Here is a 12,641-nt window from a genome sequence, read left to right as displayed (position 1 = left end):
CAAACTGAGGGTTACTGGAGGGGTTGTGGGAGGGGGGGATGGGCTAAATGGGTAAGGGGCACTAAGGAATCTACTCCTAAAATCATTGTTGCACTATATGCTAACTAATTTGGATGTAAATTTTAAAAAATAAAAAATAAAACAAGTTAATAAAAATAAATAAATACACATTAAAAATTTTTTTAAAAAAAATTTGTGAATGAGAATAAATAGATAAGGTATTAGTGATAATATAATAGTAATAATGATAAGTAACTGAATAAATTAGGAATTGCTAAATCCTTAATAAATCAATTAATATTTATGTGGTCTCAAAACACATCCTCACACAAATATGTTAATTACAAAGGGTAAACAACTTTGCAGTGAAGAAACCTAGCAGACACTGTCTTAAGTGATGAAAGTGAATATTTTCCCAAGAGAAAAAAAATCACAATTGGTTGCCTGATAGGATGAAACGAGAAGAGCACAGCATGCAACACTGCTTTTCTGATATTCCTGCCAACCATGCATAACCTGTATCTAATCGTAGGAAACCTTGAACAAACCCAAATTGGGGGACATTCTATAAAATAACTGGCTTATAATCGTCAAAAGTGTCAAGGTCATAAAACCAAGAAAAGACTGCAGGATCGTTTCCAACTGAAGGAAACTGGACAACTAAATGAACAAGTTTTTCTCAAATAGATTAGGGGGTAATAATAAAGCAATATTAATTTCATGGTTGTTTTAGCCATGTTGCAACCATGTAGGACAATGTCCTCACTTGTAGAAAATATAAATTAAAATCTGTAGCAAGATGGAGAAGCAGGTTGGCAGCTTACTCTCAAATAATTCAGAAAACAATGTACTGTGTTTGCATTTTTTCTGTGAGTTTGAGATTATCTTCTAAATAAGAAATGTAAAAATCGAATCTCATTCTGTGTCTTGCATATACAAGTCCCTAATACAGTTCAAAGTTTGTCTCATTTTCTTTATTGTGGTTGGATTCAACTTAAATTAAAATGCAAAGTGCTTAATAAACATAAATCCAATACACGTATGGGAAACAAAAGAGATCTATATTAGTATTTACAACTCTTTAATCTTGTTAAGAGATCAACAACTTCAACACACTCTTAGACCTTTTCCCCCTAAGAGATAAATAAATTCGCAATCTTCAAGATAATCAGTGCTGTGTAGACTTTTTTAGTCTACTAAAGTCCAATTTGTAACATAGAACCGATGCAATACTGTAGCAGAAACCATAAATTACAAAGTAATAACTCTCATGCAAAGTAGTTACACTCCCCATGATATACCCCTTCAAACAGAACATTACTTTTTCTGAGGAAACAGACTTCTTTCTCTGACTAGGATACTTTACAACATGTCCTTCCAAACTAAAGAAACACTTTACCATTCAACACTGGTATTTTTAAAGCCATTAAAACATCTGGTGACACAGGTAGATTTAATAATCATGCCTTTAAAAGGAAACCATTTTTAAGAGATAACTTACATTTTACTTGTTACATTAACTTATAATGTATTTAATCCCAAGCGGCAAGATAATTACCAAAGATATCAAATAAAACGTTTTAAAACATTCAGTTCGTTAAATATTTACTAGATGGCAAGCTCCTGTGAAGCGTAAGCTAGATGGGGGAAAACAAAAATGACCAATATCCACATTAGTCTTCAGGAGATTATCTTCTGCAACCAAGTACAGCATTATTACACAACTTACTGATTCTCAGTGATCCTATCAAGAAGACTACTGCAGAATAATTTGAATTATTAAAATCTACATCTGGAGGAGAAGCGGTGTGTGACACAAATTAATAAAATCAAGGAAACTCAGCTAAACTTCTCTCGAGGACAGAAGCGTACCATGTGTTCAAGTCTTAATGTGATTAATGCTTCGTGTAGCTCCATTTGTACCAGAGAGAGTAAAAGGACTTCCACCATCCTCCTTCACCAAAAACAAACAAAAATATATGAGAGACGATAGATTAAAATGAATATCAGAAGCCAATTTAAAAAATTACTTATGAGATTGAGGGACATGTATCAAAGGGGAGATGGGCTTTGCCAAGGAAATGGGTTGCAGGGTTTGTAGACTCGTTGTACATTCATACAAGGCCCGGGTAAATGTTTTTCACCAGTTGACACAACACTAACCTTCACGGGACTGTTTGCTGCTCTGTTGCCAAAACATAGGAGGAAAGCAGGCGACCCATCCATCATACCCTTGGGGCGCTCCACCTGTGTGGTACCCTACAATCTGTTAGTCTCAAACCATGTCTATACATTGGGCAAGCACTGTATCTAATCAATTATTAACCAGTTTATCATTAACATTACTGCATGACTGTGATATAGGGCAAAACTCATTAAAGTTTAAACAGTCATTTATATCCAGAGGAATTCCTTGCCAAAATGGTATTGGTTCATTTTGAGCTGTGAAACAGACAGAGTAAGGAGTTATATCCCCACCCCACCCCCACCCCCCGAGTACTCATATTGTTCATTCTATTAAAGGTACCCTGCGATGAGAATCGACAACATAATCAAAACAAAAATTCACTTTAAAAGGAAGTATTATCGACTTTTTATGAATTGGAATGATAACAAGACAGCAAGCTGACTCATTTGTGTAGAAAAAGATATCACAATCTTATCATTCTGGAAAAGAATTTAAATTTTTCACCAAACATCACTGAGAGAGATGACTGATTCAATCTCTAGGGCAAGGGGAAAATCTTAATACATTCTGAGATTTGTGATGCCTGCCATGTTTTCACACAGGTTGAAGTAGATGCACTTCATGGGCTTTAACACACATCAAACAATGTTTCCTGTTTGGATACCCACGAGGGAAAATCTGAGACAGATGAGTTAAGTTATTAGTTTGATTAAAGAGATCTGATCTTCGTGGTACTGAAGCTGACAGCAGCCATATGGTACCTGTAAACCAGAATCCTGGGAAAGAACTGTTACTGGGGATTTTGTGTTTTGTTTTTTTCTCCACCGACTTGTTTGGGGTGGTCGACTGGTGACAACTTTTAATGGAAAGAGGCTCTCACTTTTCGGCCCTTCAGAGGCTGTGGCGGACGGTGATTGCTCAACAGAAAAGCTGCTGCTTCGCCCTCTGCGGTACAGAGGAGAGTGCGGAATGTGGCCAGCTGTTGAAAACAAGAGAAGAGTTCGTTTCAGCATAGAAAGTCACACCTGCGGGGACACCTAGGTGGCTTGGTCAGTTAAGTGTCTGACTCTGGATTTCGGCTCAGGTCATGATCTCACAGTTGTAAGATAGAGCTCCATGTCAGGCCAGCTTGGAATTCTCTCTCCCCTCTCTCTCTGCCTCCCGTCTGCTGGTGTTCTCTCTCTCTCTCTCTCTCTCTCTCTCTCTCTCTCTCTCTCTCTGTGTGTGTGTCTGTCTCTGTCTCTCTCAAAATTAATAATAAATAAACATTAAAAAAAAGTCATATATAACCTTTCCCTTACCAGGAACTAAAATACTGCAGTAAAAGTGTTCTAAATTATGAGTCATATATATAATAAAACAATACTTCTACTAAGTTCTCACCACTATACAAATACCTATGGGTTCAAAAACTTAAGTACATAAGCATTCTTTATCTGGAGATGAAAGTAATATGAGGAAACAACATCTAGAATGTGGTTCAAAGAGTCCATATCTAGGAATCAGAGAATGTCACCTACCAAGTCAGAGGAGGACAGTGGAAAGGTCACTGCACTGGCTTTCAAGGCTAGGTCCCAGTTCCGGGCCTGGTACAGACCAGTTGTGTGACCTTGAGCTCTAGCCTTCAGTTACTTCATCTATAAAGTAATGCATTGGATTATATTCCTTCAATAGCTGTCTTCCAACTCTTGGAATTACAATGGACACTTATCAGTATTCTGGCACAACATGGCCTCAATTCTCACAGGAACCTTGTGGTCCTCATCCTATGGAATTTTGATCTTTTAAGTACTGTTTTCCTGAAACAATTATTTTGCCCTCACCATACTTGAGCCTTGGAAACAACAACCATGGTAAACATCTAGTACTCTTCAACCTCTGATAATGTTTAAATACAATTTAACTGGGATAGGCATATTTCTCATCAAAAGAGCTTAATTTTTCTTATTACAAAAATGTTTACTTATCTTACAAACTTCATACAATATACAAGCATCAAGAGGAAGACAGAAGTTACTAGTAATCACAAGACATAATCACAGTTAACATTATGGAGTATATCCTTCCAGATGTTTTTCTTTATGTAAACACATGAGCACACATGCACGTACACACAACGTGTTTTATTACAAAAATAGGCTCAACTGCCATGCTCTTTTGAAACTTTATTTTTTTAATTAATATATATCTTAGATATCTTGCCTGTCAATAAACATAAATCTATGTCACTATGTTTTTAAGTTTATTTAATTATTTTGAGAGACATAAAGACAGTGTGAGTAGGGGTGGGGCAGAGAGAGAGGGAGAGAGAGAAAATCCCAAGCAGGCTCTGCACTGTCAGCACAGAGCCTGATGTGGGGCTTGAACTCATGAGACAATGAGATCATGACCTGAGCAGAAACCAAGAGTCAGACACTTAACCAACTGAGCCACCCAGGCACCCCTATGTCACTACTTTTAATTGCTGAAAAGTTTTCTATTATAAGCAGGATTTATAAATTATTCACCAATTCCTTGGTGATTTAATATTTTTTTATCAAGATTTAGCACTGGTCTACAGTAGTAAAATGAAGACTGCTAACTGAATAATTCTACTGTCACAAAAATGTTCACCTAAAATACATTGTCAATTAACACAAGTAAGTTTTGGGTGTTTGTTTTGCTGCTCTGCTTCAGCAAAGACTAATTATTACATTATTGAGAATGAAAGCCTCCATTGTCTAAGCCGAGTTAGTCACCTAATCGCAGAGTCAAGTAGATTCAGACTAGGATACATCTATTAAGTTTCTGTCATCATCGTTTAACTGAAGCCTAAAAGGATGTGGGCCTACATGGCAGAGAAGTAGGGGGATCCGTACTTCCCGCATCTCTAACTGAAGCCTAAAATATTTCTTGCACAGTCCTGGCCGGGATGGGAGGCAGAGGTGACAGAGGTGCTCCACAATAAGCAGACAACAGGTTGTAACCACAGTCCACGGAGATAAGTTCATGCATCATATACAAGCAGCCAGGTCTCTCCATAAATGATACTTTGAGGTGTCTTTTATTATTTTTTTTAAGATTTTATTTTTTAGGTAATCTCTACAACCAACGTGGGGCTCAAACCCACCACCCTGAGATCACGAGTCACATGCTCCACTGACCAAGCCAGCCAGGCGCCCCGAGGTGTATTTTAAGAGGTATAGATATGGGCAAGACAAATATTTACAACTTAACTATTACTCATATTTCATTAGACCAAATTATAGCTAAAGCCAGATGAGACTTGAATAATTGTCTGGTGAAGTCAAGCAGAAGAGGAAAATAAAATCTAAACTCTGGAGCCATAGGGAAGACACCCAGGCTTTTCCCCAGACCATGCGGATCGGGTTTGTCTGGAGTGACCTCTCCAGGTGGCTGTGCAGGAATCCGGAATCTGGAATCAGGGCACCCACTTGCTGGCCTAGGCCAACATGACTTGCCTCCCAGTGAAACTGCTGATTCCTCTGAAAACCTGGGCTTTATTTATCTCGCCCATCCTCCTTATAACTCCTCTGCAAGTTGATCATGGCTCCCTACCTCTGCAACACCTTGACCTCATGGTGTAAAACTGGAATTTACTCTAGATCTTTCTCTGAACCTATCCTGATGTCTCACCAAACCCCTGACCTTTTTGGCTCTGGATCTCCCTCCCAATCGCTTTGCCCAGCTAGGTAGACCTACATCTGCCAGTGTCCGCTCAGATTTGCTTTTCTTGGCTCTGCACAAGAAAATGCACATCCTTGGCTGGCCCCTACCAGTCTCCTTGCTTTCCGGACCCCAGGCTTCTTGCAGACAGAGAATCATCCACTCTGTCACTAAGGCTCATAGCATCTGCGGGGGTCCTGGCAGCAGTCTCCACAGATCAGCCTGATGTCTGAGGTGGGTATGACCTGTTTTGCTATTTTTCTTGGCTCTAATACTCAAATTTTAATGTCCTTATATAGCAAGCCCAGCAAGCAGAAATACTCTCTTCTAATGTTTTGTAAATAACTTTGCTTATGTCACTCCAGTGCTCAAATGTCTAATGGCACTCCACTGCCTGCCAAAGCCGGATAATAATGAAAATAAAATCTCTTACAGAACATGGTAGGCCAGGTAATGTGCTAAGTGCTTTACATACATATCTCATTTAATCAATGATATACTATTATCCCCACTTTAAAGATGAGGAACTTGAGGGACAGCTAGGAAGTTTCAATAAATAAGCCGTCTGGCAGATAAGTCATATACTAACCACTACTGCATCTCTTCCCCCCCCCCCATTTTCCCCTAATGTCTTTTCATTAAGTTTTTATTATGGAAACTTTCCGACATACACAAAAGTAGAAAGGGCAGCATAACAAACCACCACAAACCCATCACCCAGCTTCAACAACCATTAACACAGCCAATTTCATTTCACCCATATTCTCATTCATTGTCTTTCCACCTCCCATCCTGCCCAAACTGGATAAGATTGAAGCAGATTCTGAACATCATATCGTTTCAGGTGTAAATATTTCAAAATATAATTCTAAAATGTGTAATATTTCTACCTCTAATAAGACCCCCAAAACAAACTTATTAGCCTGGCTTCTGAATTACCGGGTTCTAACTAACTAGATTATCTCTGATTATGACCACACACAGGTTCTGCTCTAAGCCAGTTTTATGAAGGGTGGCTCCAGAGCATCTGAATGAAAAGACTTTGGGGTGATTCATAAAACTTCAGGTTGCTGAACTCTACCCCAGACCTTCTGAATCAGAAATTCTGATAAGGTCCAAGGGTCAACGTTTTGGTAAGCTTCCCCAGGTAACTGTTGTATACTCTAAAGCTTGAGAACTTCAGGTACAAAGTTGCCCACATATCTTCTGTCCTTCCTTTACTTGCCTTATTTATGGTGTTCCATCTTGAAATTGCTCCCTTTCCTTTACTACTTCGAACCAGTCACCACATTTTCCCTAGACCAGATGTCAGCTCTTTCATGAAGTCTTTTCCTGATTTTTCCAATAAAATAGTCTCTCCTTTTTTAAACATCCTAACACTTTATATCTCTTACGTACCAAGCACAGTCATTGTGATATCCTTTCTTCTGCATTTATTTTATCTTGTCTATCAGATTACAAACTACTTGAGGATAAGGGACATTTTTAACACTTCTTTGTAATTTTGTGTATTATGCCCTATAAGAATTAGCAATTATTAAACGATTCTAGAATTGACTTGTACTGTCTCCTATAATTTAGAACTTTAATTTCAAAGCTAACTATACACAGTTTTATATCAAGTCAAAATCAATGTTCAAGCAAATGGATTCTTTCCCCATTTCACATTTAGCCTAAAGATGCAGAAGCTAAGAAAACTATTCCTAGATCATTATCATTAATTACAAAATATAACATTTTACTATTTAAAAAGGATGTTAGAACTTTGCTTCCAGATATGCTGGACTGCAGACAACCTCCCTGTGGAAAACAATGCTAAAACCCAGATGTAATACAAAAAGCAACTAGTCACAGGTACTGGAGAGTGAACAGAAGCAGAGAGACTCAGGTGGGGAGTTTATGCTCACTTGAAGGAGAGATGGGAGCTCTATAAGTGAGTTCCAATTTCCAGTTTTTCACCTGGAGCTGAGAAGAGTCGGCAAGGTGCACACAGTGCAATGGAGCACACTGGTGTTACAAGGATAGAGGCAGAGAGGGTCATCAACTCTACACCCAAGAACCACACATGGCTGTACTGAGACCAGAGCTGCTGCATGAGAACGAAAACCTGAAGTTCAAGCCCTACCAAAAAAATTACCTGCTAGCACAGAGGAAAAAGTGCTCATCAGAGAAAAGTAACTGAATCCAGAATGTCCACAACTTAATGTTCATCACATCTAGAATACAATAAAAAATTACTTAACATGCCAAGAGGCAAGAAAATGGAACACCTTCTCCAAAAAAGCAACTCCATTGCTTATGGAGTGACATAAGCAAAGTTATTTACAACATCAACAGAGTCACACCCAAGATGAACCAAATTAGGAATTTACAAGAATTTTTTTTAACTTTTAAGTTTTTTGTTAATGTTTATTTATTTTTGAGAGAGAGAGAGAGAGAGAGAGAGTGAACAGGCGAGGGGCAGAGAGAGAGGGAGACACAGAATCTGAAGCAGGCTTTGAGCTGTCAGCACAGAGCCCAATGTGGGGATCGAACTCACAAACCATGAGATCATGAGCTGAGCTAAAGTTGGACGCTTAACCAACTTGAGCCACCCAGGGGCCCCTGAATTTACAAGGATTTTTAAATGAGTATTTTAACTACCTGAGGGTCATATGTTAAACAAAGCATCATTTTAATGCTTGAGAAATCTTAGCAGAGTAGTGGTAAGTCTCAGAAGAAAAATAGATATAATAAAAGAGAACCAAGTAAAATTTTAGAACTAAAATATAGAATTGCTAAAACAAAAAAATTAACTAGACAGACTTAATAGTCAAATTGACATGACAGAGGAAAGAGCAAATGAACTTGAATATAGATAAGTAGAAATTATCCCTGGTGAAGAACAGAGATTAAAAAATTATTTAAAAAAAATAGAACCTTGGGGATGTGTTAGATGATATTAAAAGGTTAAAGTATGCATAATTGAAATATCAGAAGGAAAGGAATGAGAAAATGGGGTGCAGGATACATAAAAGTTCAACTCATAAGTCATCAAAAACTTAAACGTAAAAGCTACAACTATTAAAGTATGACAAAAATATTTGGAGGCATATAGTTAGATTTAAGAAATCTTAAACAGGTCATCAAAAGCACAAATTATAAGGAATAAGTTGATAAAAATGAATTACATCAAGATTAAGAACTTTTGCTCTTCAAAAGACATAGTTTTAAAAATGGGGGGACAAGCAACAAACTGGGAGAAAACTTTGCAGAACATGTATTTTAAAAAGGGCTTTATCTTGATTGTATAAAGAACTTTTGCAATTCAATAATGAAAAGACAAAACGCAATTCAAAAAGGAAAAGATGATTTGAACAGGTATTTCACCAAAAAAAGATATACGTAGTCAATAAACATATGAAAAATGCTCAACATTACTAGTCATCAGATGAATGCAAATTAGAAATCACATATAACCTCTAGAATGGCTAAAGTTAAAAAGACTGACAACACTAACTGCTGACAAGGATGTGGAAGAGCTAGAAATCTCATATATTGTTGGTGAGAATGGAAGATGGAACAGCCACATTAAAAAACAAGATGGCAGGTGTGCCTGGGTGGCTCAGCTAGTTAGGTGTCTGATTCGGCTCAGGTCATGATCTCACAGTCTGTGAGTTCAAGCCCCACATAGGGCTCTGTGCTGACAGCTTAGAGCCTGGAGCCTGCTTCAAATTCTGTCTCTCTCTCTCTCTCTCTCTCTCTCTCTCAAAAATAAAATAAAAACATTAAAAAAATTTTTTTAAACAATATGGCAGTACCTTAGAGAATTAAACATGAATTTACCACATGATCTAGTAAATCTAGTTGTTAGGTACTGCCACAAAATGTGAAAACATGTCCACAAAAAATATATGACAATTATTCCTAACACCCAAATATGGATAGCTATTATTCATAATAGCCCCAAACTGGAAGCAACCCAAATGTCCCTCAATTGGTAAATAGATTTTAAAATAATGTGGTATATACTCTTATGTGGATCCTGAGAAACTTAACAGAAACCCATGGGGGAGGGGAAGAAAAAAAAAAAAGAAGAAAAAGAGGTTAGAATGGGAGAGAGAGCCAAAGCATAAGAGACTCTTAAAAACTGAGAACAAACTGAGGGTTGATGGGGGGTGGGAGGGAGGGGAGGGTAGGTGATGGGCATTGAAGAGGGCATCTTTTGGGATGAGCACTGGGTGTTGTATGGAAACTAATTTGACAATAAATATCATATAATAAAAAAAATAAACTGATAAAAAAATAAAATAATGTGGTATATCCATATCATAGAATATTACTCAGTAAGAGTCAGTGAATCTTAAAAACATTATGCTAAGTAGAAACGCAAAAATCTATGTACTGTCTGATTGCATTTAAATAAAATTCTAGAAAAGGCAGAATCCTAGGAACAGCATCTCAAAGACTGCCCAGAGCCATGGTTGAGGAAGAAGCTAGAGCGCAAGAGAATTTTCGGGCCAAGTGATCTGTTTCATATCTTGATCTAGTGGTTGCCGCACAGTAATATACAATAACAAAATCAACTGCACACTAAAATTCATGAATTTTATTGTATGCAAAGATCGTAACAAATAAGAGAGATTTTTTTTAAAAAATAGAGCAAAGAATTAAAACCAAGTATTCTGCACACTGAATTCAGCAGATGAGTAAGCCAATTTAGATAATTTAGGATAACCCTAAGAAACTTGGCAGAAAAGTTAGCTTAGTCTTCCAAAGAGAATGATGGATCTGTTATCAAAACTATCTGAAAACAGCATATCTGTTTACTGGCCTGGCAGTTAAATCAAGCATTTCAATAAGTGACTCTGGGGACAGAAATGGGCTTGAATCAAATAAAAGAAAATGAAAACTGTCTGATTTGCCTTTTTGGTCAAACAGTGACTTGGCAAGAAATAGCAGTAGAAAGACCTAGAAAAAAAAATTGGCACTAACTCACTAAAAAAAGAATTTAATTTTCATGGTTAGTGACATTATATGGTAGAATTGAAAAATAAATAAAACAATGTGCCTCAGGGACTTCAAAAATAAACAGCTGCCGAAGTTGAGATTAAAAATTATCGTTTGGAAAGTAACTCTCAAGTGGTATACACAAAAGACATATTCATTTCACTTTATAGGAAACAGATAACTGAATAATCATCTCGACTCTCTCAGGCTTTGGATTTTTTTTAAATAACCTTTTATTTTAGAACAGTTCTGAATTTACAGAATTATTAAAAAGATTGTGTGAGTAGTTCTTATATACCTCATACTGAATTTCCCCCATTATTAATATTTTACATTACATGGTACATTTTTCACAATTGGTGAACCGATATTAATATGTTACCATTAACTGCGGTCCATCCTTTATTAAGATTTCCTTTGTTTTTACCTAATACCTTTTTCTGTTCCAGGATCTCACCAGGAAACAGCATTACACTTGGTAGTCATATTTCCTTCACCAATCTTGATGACAATTTCTCAGATTTACCTTGCTTTTGATAACCTTGACAGTTTTGAGGAGCACTGACCTGCTGTTTTGTAGAATGTCCCTCATTTGGGCTTTGTCTGATGTTTTTCTCATGGTTAGACTGGGATTGGACTTTTAAAATATCTTTTGCTTCATTCTTTAACTCTTAAAATCACCATAATGTCATATTATAAAAATTTAGATTATTACCCAGATAATCATGTCCATCTGATTAGAAAATGTCTGAAAGTACTCCTACTATAGATTTAAGTGAATGTAAGTAGATCACAGTGAATTATCATTCATACTAAAGCTCTAAAATATAGCTATTATTTTATATATTCTACCATATAAATACCATTAATACTTAATATTAATTAATTGAGACCTAAATAAGATACAGCAGTGTATCCACAGCTAGTCACAATTCCTAACTTTACAGTGAGTCATTTTTTTTAATGTTTGTTTATTTATTTTGAGAGAGAGAGCACAAGCACGAGAGCAGGAGAGGAACAGACAGAGAGATAGAGAATCTCAACAAGGCTCCACATTCAGTGTGGAACCCAGGGCAGGACTCGATCTCATGTGAGATCATGACCTGAGCAGAAATCAAGAATCAGACACTCAACCAACTGAAGCACCCAAGTGCCCCTACAGCGAGTCATTTTGTTTAGGTTAGTCTTATGCATTTTAAGGAACTAAATTATATATTTTAACATATTCTCTTCCAAATGGCAGGTGGATTTTGAAAAGTTATTTTCCAAGTGGCTTTAAGAAATAAAAATATGCTTAAAACATGAGGAAGAACATGAGCTCCTATTATTACTACCTTTCCATTATAATTTATCAATTCCTACTGTTAACTTGTTCAAATTTAACAGAGGAATGTAAAAGTAAACAGTTTAACACATGAAGGAAAGAAAAATGTACTCCATTACTAAGGCCACTGAATCAGTGACAGGTCTTTTTTCTTATGACACAATGCACCTTATTCATGATTGGAAAAAGTCACAGGAATTTCCATGTCAGTCAAACTCTGGACTTCAATCCCAACTTTTACAAAACATTTTAATTAGTATGTTCCAGAGTATTATTTGGCTTTAATCCTAAAGACAAGGCCAACAGAAGTTGGATCTGTTCAACATGCCAAGGAGAAATGTTATCTGACATGACCTTGGAAAAGGTGAACCAGCTCTAGTCTTTGATTGGGGGAAAAAAATAAACAGCTAGGAAGGTGGGCTAGCCCAAAATAGAAGTGCTTTATCAGCTGCAAAAATGATTAGACTATGTTCT

General features: G+C 36.8%; 1 protein-coding gene across 2 annotated transcripts in view; it reads right to left on the bottom strand.

Moving 5' to 3' along the window:
- Positions 1–1,042: 1,042 nt before the first annotated feature.
- The window catches only part of CA13 (carbonic anhydrase 13), a 34,301-nt gene continuing 22,702 nt past the window's right edge, over positions 1,043–12,641 (bottom strand). The window contains exons 7-8 of one of the 2 annotated variants that reach the window (XM_047074092.1): positions 3,069–3,167; positions 1,043–1,954 (exon numbers count right to left, since the gene is read on the bottom strand). In XM_047074092.1, coding sequence (XP_046930048.1) covers positions 1,880–1,954; positions 3,069–3,167 — 174 coding nt within the window. In that variant the 3' untranslated portion in view covers positions 1,043–1,879. Of the gene's footprint in view, positions 1,955–2,569; positions 3,168–12,641 lie in introns of those variants that run through there. The other variant, XM_047074093.1, reaches the window with a different exon arrangement.

Source organism: Lynx rufus, unplaced genomic scaffold (genome assembly GCF_022079265.1).
Source record: "Lynx rufus isolate CCGP_SWC_20201006 ecotype Redwood Valley unplaced genomic scaffold, mLynRuf1.p SCAF_12, whole genome shotgun sequence".
Classification (NCBI taxonomy): domain Eukaryota; kingdom Metazoa; phylum Chordata; class Mammalia; order Carnivora; family Felidae; genus Lynx; species Lynx rufus.
Note: the sequence above shows the minus strand (reverse complement) of the source record. Positions and strands in the feature narration are given on the sequence as shown.